The sequence below is a fragment of the Puntigrus tetrazona genome, chromosome 7 (genome assembly GCF_018831695.1).
Source record: "Puntigrus tetrazona isolate hp1 chromosome 7, ASM1883169v1, whole genome shotgun sequence".
NCBI classification, from domain to species: domain Eukaryota; kingdom Metazoa; phylum Chordata; class Actinopteri; order Cypriniformes; family Cyprinidae; genus Puntigrus; species Puntigrus tetrazona.
In genome coordinates, this window is record NC_056705.1 from 5,334,682 (window position 1) to 5,352,181 (window position 17,500).

General features: G+C 42.2%; 2 protein-coding genes across 4 annotated transcripts in view; both read left to right on the forward strand.

The window, feature by feature from the left end:
* Window positions 1-15,369, forward strand: part of LOC122348616 (solute carrier family 12 member 6-like) — a 20,345-nt gene extending 4,976 nt beyond the window's left edge. For 2 of the 3 annotated variants that reach the window (XM_043244235.1, XM_043244237.1), the window contains 18 exons: window positions 77-363; window positions 490-651; window positions 957-1,055; window positions 1,567-1,624; window positions 2,043-2,217; window positions 2,593-2,711; window positions 3,089-3,187; window positions 3,627-3,746; window positions 4,027-4,131; window positions 4,324-4,492; window positions 4,657-4,852; window positions 5,395-5,564; window positions 5,634-5,765; window positions 6,449-6,556; window positions 6,639-6,662; window positions 7,910-8,139; window positions 14,934-15,067; window positions 15,156-15,369. In XM_043244235.1, coding sequence (XP_043100170.1) covers window positions 77-363; window positions 490-651; window positions 957-1,055; window positions 1,567-1,624; window positions 2,043-2,217; window positions 2,593-2,711; window positions 3,089-3,187; window positions 3,627-3,746; window positions 4,027-4,131; window positions 4,324-4,492; window positions 4,657-4,852; window positions 5,395-5,564; window positions 5,634-5,765; window positions 6,449-6,556; window positions 6,639-6,662; window positions 7,910-8,139; window positions 14,934-15,067; window positions 15,156-15,247 — 2,479 coding nt within the window. In that variant the 3' untranslated portion in view covers window positions 15,248-15,369. The remainder of the gene's footprint in view (window positions 1-76; window positions 364-489; window positions 652-956; window positions 1,056-1,566; window positions 1,625-2,042; window positions 2,218-2,592; window positions 2,712-3,088; window positions 3,188-3,626; window positions 3,747-4,026; window positions 4,132-4,323; window positions 4,493-4,656; window positions 4,853-5,394; window positions 5,565-5,633; window positions 5,766-6,448; window positions 6,557-6,638; window positions 6,663-7,909; window positions 8,140-14,933; window positions 15,068-15,155) is intronic. The other variant, XM_043244236.1, reaches the window with a different exon arrangement.
* A 2,095-nt stretch (window positions 15,370-17,464) lies between these two features.
* Window positions 17,465-17,500, forward strand: part of tox4b (TOX high mobility group box family member 4 b) — a 16,745-nt gene continuing 16,709 nt past the window's right edge. The window contains 1 exon segment of the mRNA XM_043245310.1: window positions 17,465-17,500. This exon segment is cut by the window's right edge and continues 860 nt beyond it. The gene's annotated coding sequence lies outside the window, so the exon portion shown is untranslated.

Below are 17,500 nucleotides of genomic sequence, written 5' to 3' on the forward strand. Positions count from 1 at the left end.
TGATTGTGGTGATGTGCTCCTATTGGCCGCTGAGAATGATTGACAGGCTGACTGACCAATGGGCTGTGTGCCGCAGGGTGTGTATGCTGGGGAACCGGAGCCTGTCTCAGCACGAGCTGAAGGAAGGTCCGTGTAACAAGACGGTGGTGCTGCCGCCGCCGCCGGACGCCGCTAACGCTAGCGAGAGCTTGAACGGCACAGACGCTCCTCCTGTCAGCGCCGCCTCGCTGGAGAAAACCACGCAGCTGTGGAGGCTCTTCTGCAACAGCTCGGAGCTGAGCGCCGCCTGCGATGAATACTTCCAGCACAACACGGTGATGGAGATCGAGGGCATCCCGGGGCTGGCCAGCAGCGTGATCACAGGTGAGCACCGGGCACACCGCTGGAAGCGCTTGCTTTTGACTAAAAGGACAGAACGTTCAAATACGATAAAGCAATACTCAAAACGTGCGTAGCGTGAACCGTTTCTCACGTGTGTGTCGTGTCTAGAGAACCTCTGGAGCTCGTATTCAGCTAAAGGAGAAGTTCTGGAGCGTCACTCGCATCACTCCGCCCACAGAGCCGCCGCGTCCAATCACTTTCCTTATGTGTTCGCTGACATCACCACCTCCTTCACACTGCTGATCGGGATCTTCTTCCCCTCCGTGACCGGTGAGCCTTCACTGAGTGTGTGTGTCTCTGTGTGTGTCTCTCTGTGTGTGTGTGTGTGTGTGTGTGTGATGATGATCAGCAATGGAGTACCTGGGAGAAAACAAACAAACAAGAAAGAAATGTGCAGAACAGATTTGGCTGGTAATACGGTATCTTGCAATGCAGTTATGATCTTATGATTTTAACAGTGATATTTGATTTTACAATGTATTAAATAATATTTTGTAAAGGATATTGACTGTATATTAATGTGTGAGTTTATTTCTGTGTTAGTTTCTGATTCACTGATGTTTGTTCTTTGTCAGGAATCATGGCGGGATCGAACCGCTCCGGAGACCTGAAGGACGCCCAGCGCTCCATTCCCATCGGCACCATACTGGCCATCCTCACCACCTCACTCGTCTGTATCCTTACACACACACACACACACACACACACACACACACACACACACACACACACACACACACACACACACACACACACGGAGACAGAACTCTCTCATAAAGGCTCTAATAACACACAATAATTCATAATAAGAGTCAGCCCCTTTATTAATTTTCAATTCTTTTGACCTGAAATAATTGCTAAGTATTATTTAAAACTAAAAATATATTATTGATCATTGATTATTAATGCATTCTCATATTCTCATAGTTTTTTTTAATGCTGGTTAATCTCACATGACATGGAGGTAACAAATAATAATATATTTTTTTATTTACTTATAAAATGAGTAATATTTATAAAAAATAATTATTGAATATTTTACATGCATGCGTGCAGACGTCTTATTAAAGAGGCAGAAAAGCAGACAGCCTTACAATGTTATGACTGAAGCTGAAAGACCCGTCCTGTGGTCAGTGTAGTTTGGGTCAGTCTGGGTGAGGATGTTGTTTCCTGAACACACTTCAGATCTGAGCTGTGTGGTTCTGTTCGGGTGCTGTGTGGAGGGTGTAGTCCTGCGAGACAAGTGAGTCGTCTCCTCCTCCTCCTCTCTCTTCTTCTCCTCCTCTCTCTCTCTCTCTCTCTTCTCCTCCTCCTTCTTCTCCTCCTCCTCCTCCTCCTCTCTCTTCTTCTCCTCCTCCTCCTCTCTCTTCTTCTCCTCCTCCTCCTCTCCTCCTCTCTCTTCTTCTCCTCCTCCTCCTCCCCTCCTCCTCTGTCTCTTCTCTTCTCCTCCTCCTCCTTCGTCTCTTCTTCTCCTCTGTCTCTGCTCTCCCCTCCCCTCCTCCTCCTCCTCCCCTCCTCCTGCTCCCTCCCTCCTCCTCCTCCTCCTCCTTCGTCTCTTCTTCTCCTCCTCTGTCTCTGCTCCTCCCCCTCCTCCTCCTTCCTCCTCCTCCTCCTCCTCCTCCTCCTCCTGATACAGATCTCCTCGTCTGTCTGTGTTTCAGGTTTGGAGACTCGGTGAAGGGGAATCTGGTTGTGGGGACTCTCTCGTGGCCCACTCCTTGGGTGATCGTGATTGGCTCGTTTTTCTCCACGTGTGGGGCCGGCCTCCAATCACTGACCGGAGCTCCTCGTCTGCTGCAGGCCATCGCTAAAGACAACATCATCCCCTTCCTCAGGGTCAGATTCAGTTATACACACCACCTTAAGAATACACATTTAATGTTAGGTTATGTGTTTAATGACAAATAATTTGTAATTAATTCTATAATTATTATATATTTAAAATTTTATATAGTCGGTTAAATGGTAATTTATTTTATAATATGTATTTTTATTTTATGTATTTCAATATAATTATCTTTTGTGAAAATATATTTTAATAATGGTATATTAATTACTAATTGTATTATTATTATTATTATTATAATTATTTCAAATTGTAATATTAATGTTATGTTTGTAATTAATTTTGGAATATTTAATTGTGCTTACCTCTGATATTAGTATGTGTTTGTTCTGAGGCTCACGAGACCGGTGTGTTCGTGTGTTCAGGTCTTCGGTCACGGGAAGGCCAACGGGGAGCCGACGTGGGCCCTGCTGCTGACAGCGGTTCTGGCCGAGCTCGGGATCCTCATCGCCTCGCTGGACCTCGTCGCCCCCATCCTCTCCATGTGAGGCCTTTGAGCTCAGAGTTAACCGATCAGTTAATGAATCAATAAAATATAATACTTTTTTTTTTTTTTTAATTTCTTTAATTTTTAATTTTTAATTTTATACATAATCAATTAATTAGAGATACTTGATTTATTAATATTTAATTAAACGGTTGAATTAATGGACGAGAGGTTGGTGAGAGATTTATGAAAAAAGACAAAGCATTTATTTACATTATTTTTGTTAAACTTGATAAATTGCTGTATAATATTGCATATTTCAAGATTTACATTTATTACATTACTTTTTGATGAATGAAATTATTTTACCATTAAAACGGAATTAGTAAAAAAACTACAGTAGCTTTCATACGGCCCTGTATTAACTGTCGCAGGTTCTTCCTGATGTGTTACCTGTTCGTCAATCTGGCCTGTGCTCTACAGACCCTGCTCCGCACGCCCAACTGGAGACCACGCTTCTCCTACTACCACTGGTGACACACACACACACACACACACACTCACTCACATACATACATACTCATACATACATACACACACACACACACACATACACATACACACACACACACACACACATACTCATACATACACACACACACACATACTCATACACATACACACACACACACATACACACACTCACACACACACACATACATACTCATACACATACACACACACATACATACTCATACACACACACACACACATACATACATACTCACATACTCATATACACACACACACATACATACTCATACACACACACACACACACACAGACACTATCATACATACACTCGCACTAACACACACACTCGCAATCACACACACACACACACACTGTAACGCACACACTCACTCCACAGATGTTCCTCTGTCTGATGATGTCACTTCCTGTGCCTGTCAGGACGCTGTCGTTTCTTGGCATGATGATCTGTCTGGCTCTCATGTTCATTTCCTCCTGGTACTACGCCATCGTCGCCATGGTGATCGCCGGCATGATCTACAAGTACATAGAGTACCACGGGTACGTCGCCATGGGAACCGGGCCCTGTGTGTTAGGTTTTTGTGGTTTGTGGGGACACAAATGTGTTTAATGTCATGGGTATGACAGAGGTATTACAACTTAGAGGTAAATGTGGTTTTGGGGTTGTTGTTTTTTTATCTAAAAATGTCAGTAGTTTCCTGTGAGGGGTAGGTTTAGGTGTAGAACAATAACACGTACAGTCTTTACAGAATAAAACATTACACCTATGAAGAGTCCCCATAAACCACAAATACCAATATATATGTGTGTGTGTGTGCAGGGCGGAGAAGGAGTGGGGTGATGGGATCAGAGGTCTGTCTCTCAGCGCGGCTCGGTTCGCTCTGCTCCGGCTGGAGGAAGGTCCACCACACACCAAGAACTGGAGGTACACACATATATCTATATACACACACACACACACACACACACACATAGTGAGAGTTCCATGAATTCGGAGCAAGTGTTGTTCTGTCTAGTGCTCATTAGTGACACTTTGGAGGGTTTTTGTGATCTCTGTGTGTGTGTGTGTGTGTGTGTGTGTGTGTGTGTGTGTGTGTGTGTGTGTGTGTGTGTCCAGGCCTCAGCTGCTGGTTCTGCTGAAGCTGGATGAAGACGCTCACGTCAAATCTCCTCGTCTGCTGACCTTCGCCTCCCAGCTGAAAGCAGGGAAGGGTTTGACCATCGTGGGAACCGTCATCCCGGGGAACTTCCTGCAGACGTACGGCGAGGCGCTGGCGGCCGAGCAGGTCTCAGTCCCTCAGAAACTTCACTCACTTCTTTGTTTTTGTGCTTCATCATGTTTGACTCATTTCTCAATAGAAGTGCCATGTATTATGAAGAACTTGAAGTTTGCTCTCATGCAGTTGGAGGTATACTATATACTAATAGTGTGTGTGTGTGTGTGTGTCAGACGCTCAGGCACCTGATGGAGAAGGAGCGGGTCAAGGGCTTCGTGCAGTGTATCGTGGCTCAGAAGCCTCGTGAGGGCATCAGTCACATGATCCAGTCGAGTGGTTTGGGCGGCATGAGACACAACACGGTGGTCATGGGCTGGCCTCACGCCTGGAGACAGAGCGAAGACCCGCAGAGCTGGAAGACCTTCATCAGTGAGTCTGCACAGCGCCCGACTCGTTTATAATCACGTGTGGAAATATATATTTACTTCTACGCTATTTACTGCACGTAATAAAAGTGGACTTTTAGATAACAAAACCACTTAATATGCATATTTTTATTTAGATATTAGTCAATCATATATTTTTTTTTTGTAGTCAAATCGTTATTTTTATTTTATTATATTATTAATTTTAGTTTTTTTTTTTTGTAATTCAAGTTAAACTATTAAAAATATTTACTTTTAATTACTAAATAATTTTATTTTACTTTATTTCAAGTAACAATAGTATTTTTAATAATTTATTGTCAAATCTTTATCAAATGCTTTGTGTAACCCTGATCACTCCAGTTCTTTTAAATGAAACTCAGACTCAAGAGTGAATCGTTCTCAGATCAGACAGAGATTCGTTGAGGATCAGACTCGAGTGATTCAGATCTCAGATCAGACAGATTCGTTGAGACTCAGTAGTGATTCATTGTGAGACTGGACATGTCTGAAGCGGTCTCAGACTGTGTTCTCTGTGTTGTTCAGACACGGTTCGAGTCACCACCACGGCTCATCTGGCTCTGCTGGTGCCCAAGAACATCTCTCTGTTCCCCAGTAACAGTGAGCCGTGTGCGGAAGGCTTCATCGACGTGTGGTGGATCGTCCACGACGGCGGGATGCTGATGCTGCTGCCCTTCCTGCTGCGGCAGCACAAGGTGCGTTCACGTCCGCCGCGCTCCTGTCCCGCCGCGCCGACGCTAGCGCTAACGCTGTGTGTGTCTCAGGTGTGGAGGAAGTGTGCCATGCGGATCTTCACCGTGGCGCAGATGGAAGATAACTCCATCCAGATGAAGAAGGACCTGGCCACGTTCCTGTATCACCTGCGCATCGACGCAGACGTGGAGGTGGTGGAGATGGTAAAACTCTCTCTGCAGCGTCACATGACACTCAAATCCTCTTCTGATCCATCATCTGATCCCGATCATCCACATGTCTGCTGATATCATCCTGCTAATGCTCACAGATTAGCCTGTCCTCCATCTATAAATACCTGCAGGATCTCTCACAGCCTCACGCTCAAAATCAATTGCATCTAGGGTCACGAGAAAAAGTTGTTTAAAAGTGAGCACATTTACTGTGGGTTTTTCAAATTGCGATCGTTTGAAAACAGGGGTTTAATGGATAACAACATCTAGAATTAAAATGAAAAAGATGCAAAGGAGGCGGAAAATTAATAACTAAAGTAACGCTTGTTATTGTTAACCTGAGGTTCTGCATTGTTTTCAGCAATTAAAAATGGAAATTTAATTGGACAAAAAAAAAAATCTAAAAATTACGGAACAATGGGTTTAAGTAAAAGGACTAGAATCAAAATAATTAAAAAAGCTAAATAAAAACAAATCTAAAGAAAATGGCAACATGATATGATGATAAAATGATACGATTTTTAAAAAAAATCAAAATAAAAGTCCCAATGCATTTTGTGCACATTTATAGTTAAAAGTCAAACAATATGCATGTAATATTTATTTCTGGATATGACTTGTGTTTTGATTGTGGAGTAGTTTTAGTCATCTGTGTGTGTGTGTGTGTGTTTCAGCACGACAGTGACATCAGCGCCTACACGTACGAGCGGACCCTGATGATGGAGCAGAGGTCTCAGATGCTGCGGCAGATGCGTCTCTCTAAGTCAGACCGTGAGAAAGAGGTGAGTGTGTAGAGACGGCGGGCGTTTCCAGCGAACACACCCTCACTGCATCCGCTCACCCTCGTTTCCTCTCTCTCTCAAGCGCGTGCGCTGGAGTTTTGATGACGTAAGTGCACACTTTACCCGGCTCCGTCTCCGATCTAGTGCACCTCAGACACTTCAGGCAGTCGTAGCGCCGGAACGTCCGGCTCTGGCTTTCTGTGTTTTAGAGAGAAACTTTAGAGTGTTTGTTCGTGTTTAGTGAGTATTTTGTCTGCTTGTAGGTGTTGCTGTTCCTTACACCCTAAAGAAACCTCACAAACTACAAACAAGACAGACAGAAGTTAGCGGCAGGGGAATAATTCATACTCTGGTGCAAGCTGTGGAGAGCTTGTGTTATTTCCGGATGGGAGCGTATATAAAGAAAACAAAAACGGGGCAAGAATAGATCCTTGGGGAACCCCGCAGGTCACGCATGCTTTAGAGAATACACATACATTTACATGAACAGAAAAATATCTGTTGTTTAATGCAAAGCAATTCAGTGCATGACCTTAAACACCCACACAGAGTTTAAGATGAGAAACGTGGTCAAGATCAACAGCAGAAGTATTACAGAGATACCAGAATCAACACACAATAATGTCGTTGGACACTCTTTAAAGAGATGATTCAGTTTTCTGAAACCAGACCGAAAAGATCAATAATATTACGCTATTAATATATAATACAATATGACATTTTATGACCATTTTAATTAAACAAGCATTCTGATGAAACAAAACACAATTGAAAAAGTATATTAAAAGAAATAAAAGAACTGAACTAAAATGGATATAAACAATAAATATTATAAATGTTTATTAAAATTTAAAGTTGAAACTGAAAAAAAAAATAAAAATAAAGGTTAATTATAGATTAATTATAGGTTAGAATATTAATATATACTATAATGCCAAAATATGTACTTATGGCATTGTAATTAATCAAGATTTTGAAAAAAAACAATTAATTAAAAATTAAATAAATATTACATCTTATTTAATATTAGTAAATAAAAAAAAAAAAAAATTACTTTTTATAAAAAAATAAAATAAATTAAATATATATATATATATATATATATATATATATATATATATATATATATATATATATATATATATATATATAAAATAAAAAAATTATATATAATAAAATTGGGGAACACGGTCATTTTAGTTTGTTTCTACCTGTCTGGATTCATTTTGAGTTTAGTCCAGTCTCAGATGAACAGGCAGCCCCACCCTCAGCCGAATCCCATTGGTCCAGTATCCCACTGCACACAGCTCTGATTGGCTGAGGCGGTGTATCTGACAGTGTTTGTGTCCACAGGCGCAGCTGGTCAAAGACAGAAACTCAATGCTGCGCCTGACCAGCATCGGCTCGGACGAGGACGAAGACACGGACGGAGCAGGAGACCGCAGCGCAGAGCACCGCAGAGTCCACATGACCTGGACCAAAGACAAGACCCTGCAGCTGCGCAGCAACACACACACACACACCAACACCGCCTCCTGCTGCAGCACTCCGGAGGGCTTCAGAGACATGCTCAACATCCGGCCGTGAGTCTCACACACACACACACACACGCACACACAGACACAGACACATACTCACTCTTACACTAACTCACACACACACACACACACACATACATACACATACTCACTCTTACACTAACTCACACACACGCATATACTCACTCTTACACTCACACACACACACTAACTCTTACACTAACTCACACACACACACACTCTTACACTAACTCACACACTCACTCTTACTTACACTCACTCTACTTACACACACTCACACACACACTCACTATTATACTCACACACACACTAACTCACACACACACACACACACACACACACTCACTCTTACACTAACTCACACACACACACTCACTCTTACACTAACTCACACACACACACACACACTCTTACACTAACTCACACACACACTAACTCACACACACACATACTCACTCTTACACTAACACACACACACACTCACTCTTACACTAACTCACACACACACACACTCACTCTTACACTAACTCACACACACACACACATACTCACTCTTACACTAACTCGCACACACACACACACACACTCACTCTTACACTAACTCACAAACACACATACACACTCTTACACTAACATACACACTCACTCTTACACTAATACACACACACTCTTACACTTACTCACTCTTACACACACACACACACACACTCACTCTTACACTAACTCACACACACTCACTCTTACACTAACTCACACACACACTCACTCTTACACTAACTCACACACACACATACTCACTCTTACACTAACTCACACACACACTCGTACACTAACTCACAAACACACATACACACTCTTACACTAACATACACACATTCACTCTTACACTAACTCACACACACTCACTCTTACACTAATACACTTACTCACTCTTACACACACTCACACACACACTCACTCTTATACTCACACACACACTAACTCACACACACTCACTCTTACACTAACATACACACATTCACTCTTACACTAACTCACACACACACTAACTCACACACACATACTCACTCTTACACTAACTCACACACACACACACTCACTCTTACACTAACTCACACACACACACACACTCACTTACACTAACTCTCACACACACACACTCACTCTTACACTAACTCACACACACACACACACTCACTCTTACACTAACTCACACACACACACACACACTCACTCTTACACTAACTCACACACACACACACACACACTCACTCTTACACTAACTCACACACACACACACTCACTCTTACACTAACTCACACACACACATACACACTCTTACACTGACATACTCACTCACTCTTACACTAATACACACACACTCACTCTTACACTTACTCACTCTTACACACACTCACACACACACACACACACTCACTCTTACACTCACACACACTAACTCACACACACACACACTCTTACACTAACACACACACTCACTCTTACACTAATACACACACACTCACTCTTACACTTACTCACTCTTACACACACTCACACACTCACTCTTACACTCACACACACACTAACTCACACACGCACTCACTCTTACACTAACTCTCACACACACACACACACACACACACATACTCACTCTTACACTAACTCTCACACACACACACACACACACTCACTCTTACACTAACTCACACACACTCACTCTTACACTAACTCTCACACACACACACACACACACACACACACACACACACACACTCGTACACTAACTCACAAACACACATACACACTCTTACACTAACATACACACTCACTCACTCTTACACTAATACACACACACTCTTACACTTACTCACTCTTACACACACACACACACACACACTCACTCTTACACACACTCACACACACACACTCACACACACACTCACTCTTACACTAACTCACACACTCACTCTTACACTAACTCTCACACACACACACTAACTCACACACACACATACTCACTCTTACACTAACTCACACACACGCACATACTCACTCTTACACTAACTCACACACACTCGTACACTAACTCACAAACACACATACACACTCTTACACTAACATACACACACACTCACTCTTACACTAACTCTCTCACACACACACACACACACACTCACTCTTACATTTACACACACACACTCACTTACACTAACTCACACACACACACTCACTCACTCACTCTTACACTAATACACACACACACTCACTCTTACACTAACTCTCTCACACACACACACACACACACACACACACACTCACTCTTACATTAACACACACACTCACTTACACTAACTCACACACACACACACACACACTCACTCTTACACTCACACACACACACTCACTCTTACACTAACTCACACACACTCACTCTTACACTAACACTAACTCACACACACATACACACTCACTCTTACACTAACTCACACACACTCACTCTTACACTCACTCTTACACACACACACACACACACACTCACTCTTACACTAACTCACACACACTCACTCTTACACTAATACACACACTCACTCTTACACTTACTCACTCTACACACACTCACACACTCACACTTACACTCACACACACTAACTCACACACACTCACTCTTACACTAACTCACACACACACACACACTCACACTCACACACACACACACACACATACTCACTCTTACACTAACTCTCACACACACACACACACACACACACACTCACTCTTACACTAACTCACACACACACACACACACACACTCACTCGCACACTAACTCACAAACACACACACACACACTCTACACTAACACACTCACTCACTCTTACACTAATACACACACACTCACTCTTACACACACTCTCACACACACACACACACACACACACACTACTCTACACTCACACTCTTACACTCACACACACACTAACTCACACACACACTCACTCCTACACTAACTCACACACACTTACTCTACACTAACCTCACACACACACACACACACTAACTCATACACACACACTCACTCTCTTACACTAACTCACACAAACACACACACACACACTCACTCTTACTAACTCACACACACACACACTCACTCTTACACCAACTCACACACACACTCACTCTTACACTAACTCACACACACACACACACTCACTCTTACACTAACTCACACACACACACACACTCACTCTTACACTCACACACACACACACACACACTCTTTACACTAACTCACACACACACTCACTCTTACACTAACTCTCACACACACACACTCACTCTTACACTAATACACACACTCACTCTTACACTAATACACACACTCACTCTTACACTTACTCACTTTACACACACTCACACACTCACTCTTACACTCACACACACTAACTCACACACGCACTCACTCTTACACTAACTCACACACACACACTCACTCTTACACTAACTCACACACATTCACACACTCACTCTTACACTAACTCACACACACACACACACACTCACTCTTACACTAACTCACACTCACTCTTACACTGACACACACACACACACTCTTACACTGACACACACACACACTCTTACACTGACACACACACACACACTCTTACACTGACTCACACACACACTCACTCTTACACTAACTCACACACACACACACACTTGTACACTAACTCACAAACACACATACACACTCTTACACTAACATACACACTCACTCACTCTTACACTAGTACACACACACTCTTACACTTACTCACTCTTACACACACTCACACACTCTTACACTCACACACACACACATACTCACTCTTACAGTCACACACACTCACTCTTACACTCACACACACTCACTCTTACATTAACACACACACACACTTACACTAACTCACACACACTCACTCTTACACTCACACACACACACACACTCACTCTTACACTAACTCACACACACACTCACTCTTACACTAACTCACACACACACACACACACACACACACACACACACTCACTCTTACACTAATACACACACTCACTCTTACACTAATACACACACACACTCACTCTTACACTTACTCACTCTTACACACACTCACACACTCACTCTTACACTCACACACACTAACTCACACACGCACTCACTCTTACACTAACTCACACACACACACACAAACTCACACACACACACACACACACTCACTCTTACACTAACTCACACACACACACACACACTCACTCTTACACTAACTCACACACACTCACTCTTACACTAACTCACACACACACACACACACACACACACTCGTACACTAACTCACAAACACACATACACACTCTTACACTAACATACACACTCACTCACTCTTACACTAATACACACACACTCACTCTTACACTCACTTACACTCACACACACACACACTTACACTTACACACACACACACTCACACACACACATACTCACTCTTACACTCACACACACACTCACTCTTACACTCACACACACTCACTCTTCCACTCACACACACACTAACTCCTACACTAACTCACACACACTCACTCTTACACTAACCCTCACACACACACACACACACACACTAACTCATACACACACATACTCACTTACACTAACTCACACAAACACACACACACACACACTCACTCTTACACTAACTCACACACACACACTCACTCTTACACCAACTCACACACACTCACTCTTACACTAACTCACACACACACACTCACTCTTACACTAACTCACACACACACACACACACACTCACTCTTACACTAACTCACACACACATTCACACACTCACTTACACTAACTCACACACACACACACACTCACTCTTACACTAACTCACACACACTCACTCTCTACACTGACACACACACACACACACTCTTACACTAACTCACACACACACACACACACACACTCTTACACTAACTCACACACACACACACACTCGTGACACTAACTCACAAACACACATACACACTCTTACACTAACATACACACTCACTCACTCTTACACTAGTACACACACACTCTTACACTTACTCACTCTTACACTCACACACACACATACTCACTCTTACACTCACACACACACTCACTCTTACTCTCACACACACACTCACTCTTACACTAACTCACACACACACACACTCTTACACTTACTCACTCTTACACACACTCACTCTTACACTCACACACACACACACACACACACACACACTCTTACACTAACTCACACTCACTCTTACACTAACTCACACACACACATACTCACTCTTACACTAACTCACACACACACACACACTTACACTAACTCACAAACACACATACACTCTTACACTAACATACACACTCTTACATTAATACACACACACTCTTACACTTACTCACTCTTACACACTCTCTCACACACACACACTCACTCTTACACTCACACACACACCTTACTAACTCACAAACACACATACACACTCTTACACTAACATACACACTCACTCTTACATTAATACACACACACTCTTACACTTACTCACTCTTACACACACTCTCTCACACACACACACACACACACACACACACTCACTCTTACACTCACACACACACTCACACTACACACACACACACACTCACTCTTACACTAACTCACACACACACACACTCACTCTTACACTAACTCACACACACACACACACACACACACACACTCACTCTTACACTAACTCACACACACACACACACACACACTCACTCTTACACTAACTCACACACACACACACACACACTCACTCTTACACTAACTCACACACACACACACACACACACTCACTCTTACTAACTCACACACACACACACACACACACACACACACACTCACTCTTACTAATACACACACACACACACACTCACTCTTACACTAACTCACACACACACTCTTACACTAACTCACACACACACACACACACACACACACACACACTCTTACACTAACTCACACACACACACACACACTCACTCTTACACTAACTCACACACACACACTAACACACACACACACACTAACTCACTCTTACACTAACTCACACACACACACACACACACACACACACACACACACACACTTACTCTTACTAACTCTCACACACACACACACACACACTCTTACACTAACTCACACACACACTACTTTACTAACTCTCACACACACACACACACACACACACACACACACACACACACACACACACACACACACTTACTTACACTAACTCACACACACTCTTACACTAACACACACACACACTAACTCTTACACTAACTCACACACACACACACACACACACACACACTCTTACACTAACACACACACACTCACACTAATACACTAACACACACACACACTAACTCTTACACTAACACACACACACACACACACTCACTCTTACACTAACACACTCACACTAATACACAAACTCACTCTTACACTAACACACACACACACACACACACTAACTCACTATTACACTTACATTTCCACGTAAAATACTTTTGCTGCTAATGTAAAAGTATTTACAGTTACTGTAGGAATATATTTAAACATTGATAAATGCATGGTATTTAATTTATATGTATAGCGATATTTATAATATTTAACTATATTGTTATTATAAGTAATATTGCAGTATAAGTATACATTTCTTATGGAGTGGGTTCGTGACGGTTGTGTTTTTATGTCAGAGATCACTCAAACGTGCGCCGGATGCACACCGCCGTCAAACTCAACGAGGTGATCGTCAATAAATCCCATGATGCCCGGCTGGTCCTCCTCAACATGCCGGGGCCGCCCAGGAACACCGAGGGAGACGAGAACTGTATCCTCACGTGTTTACAGGAGAAAACGGAGCTTTGTTTTGAGTGTGTGTGTGTGTGTAAACGTTGAGCCCTTGACGCTTCTCTCAGACATGGAGTTCCTGGAGGTGCTGACCGAGGGTCTGGAGCGCGTCCTGCTGGTGCGGGGGGGAGGAAGTGAGGTCATCACCATCTACTCCTGATGGAGCGCTTCTGACCGTCATCCATCCGCCAGCGTGTGTGTGTGTGTGTGTGTGTGAGAGAGAGAGAGACAGAGCGGTAGGCGGGACCAGAGTGTGTTTATCAGACTGACTCAGGGCTACAGCCATTCATACTGGACCTAGTGTGTGTGTGTGTGTGTGTGTGTGTGTGTGTGTGTGTGTGTCGAAGCTCGAACAGGAATTTATTTGAGCTAGAAATGATCGACTCCTCTCTCCTGTTTCCTTCACAGCTTTGAGCACTTCTGAGCGTCACTGTTTCAAGCTTTTCTTCACCAGTGCCAGATTTATATTCTGAGTTTGTTTCGTAGTTTGTTCTCTTTCAGAACCGAGAGCTCATAACTCATTTTATCGTAAGCGCTCTCTACAGACACGTCCAAGCTGGGAGAGAAAAAGCGTTTTATTTCCTGATGGAAGCAAAACAAACTCAGAAAAGTCAGAATTGAAAGATTTTAGTCTTTTATCCGTTCTGAGTTTATATCTTTCAGTTCAGTTTTTTTATGTATTTTTTACGGTTCTGAGCTTATATTGAAACAGTTGCAATTACCTTTTTTTATTTTCTCATTACTCAGTTTAGAGCGATTTCTTGCCTCACCGTTATCAGAGTTATCATTGTCACCAATATCAGAATTCTAGGTTTGTCAGAATTCTCTGAAATGTAGTTTTTTTTTGGCTTTTCCTGGAAACGGTGAGGAAAAGTTGCAAGTATTACCTTTTTAAGATGTTTGCATCAAAACAGAACTGCACATTTTAGTCTTAACCGAAGTAATGGCAAAACAAACTGATTTGCAGGAAAGCTTTTAGAGTTCATCTTCTGCGTGTCAGGGTTTACATTGTGCAGCTCTTTTTCACTGAATTTAAAGATATAGTGACTTTTTTATGTTTAATTTGAGCTGGAACTGATCCTCAGACTCATTCCTCGTGAAGAATCAGGAGCGAGAGAGTGCTGATGAAGAGGTGTGTGTGAGCGTGTGTGTGTGTGTCTGCGTGTGTGTGTGTGTCTCTGTATGAGTGTGTGTCTGTACGTGTGAGAGTGTGTGTGTGAGCGTGTGTGTGTGTGTCTGAGTGTGTGTCTGAGTGTGTGTGTGTGTGTGTCTGAGTGTGTGTGTGAGGATTTGTGTGCGTCTCTGTATAAGCGTGTGTGTCTGTGTGTGTGTGTGTGTGTGTGTGTGTGTGTGTGTGTGTGTGTGTGTGTGTGTGTGTGAGGATCTGAGTGACTCAGTCAGTGGACTTCACGGCAGCAATACGTTGAGGAGCGCTCTGATCTGGATGTAAATGTTCTGTTTCTGCTGTGTTTGTGCGGTCAGTCTTCATTCAGCCGTTAGCAGAGCTCAGATGTCTTTTATGATCGTTTTATCTTTTCATCGTCGGTCGCTTCTATCTTTCCGTGCAGGGATTGTGAATTTGCTTTCTTGTCATTTTTGAAATCTCAAGTGTTATCTATTTTTATCACCTGGAATAATAAAATGACAGTAATACATCTCTTTTAAACACGCAAATGTTGTGTTTTTCTGGGGATTCAGTAACATCCTTAAATCAGATTCATAATAAATTGTCAACACACATTATTTTATTATCACTCAGATACTACTACAGTTTTATTCATATTCTGAATTTTTATTTTTCTGTTTTCATGGTAATTTTACGTCATTGTTTTGTCAAGATTATCATTTTTATTTTTTAAATCTGTATAGTTTTTAATACTTTTATTTTAGTTTTGGTTAAGCACATAAATACCAATTTTATTAATTTATATATTTTTATTTTATGTATAAAAACAATTATATGTACGTTTTTTTTCATTAAAGTTGATTTATAGTTTTAGTTTATAACGGCTTTATAAGTGATCATAAATCACTGAGGGCCTTTTATTGTGAAAAACAAGACAAACGTTCAGAATAATACAAAACAAAAAAACAGCTGAAAGAAACAATTATAAATGTATCATATACTAATTAAAAATATTAAACAAAAAAATGTAAAAGAAAATATTCAGAATAGTAACTAAAATGTTATTTCGTCGGAAACTGGTTGCCGTGGTGATCGTGCGAGGGGCGGGGCTTGCCGCGTCACATCCGCTCATCTCCAACCCGGAAGACCATGATGCGCGATCGGTTCGCGTTTTTTCCGTGAGAATCGCTTTGATCGGACGCCCGAGCGCACACACGGAGAGAGAACGCGTGTGGAGTATGGAGGTAAGAAGACAGAGCTGGCGGCGGAAGTGCTAGAAGTCCGCCA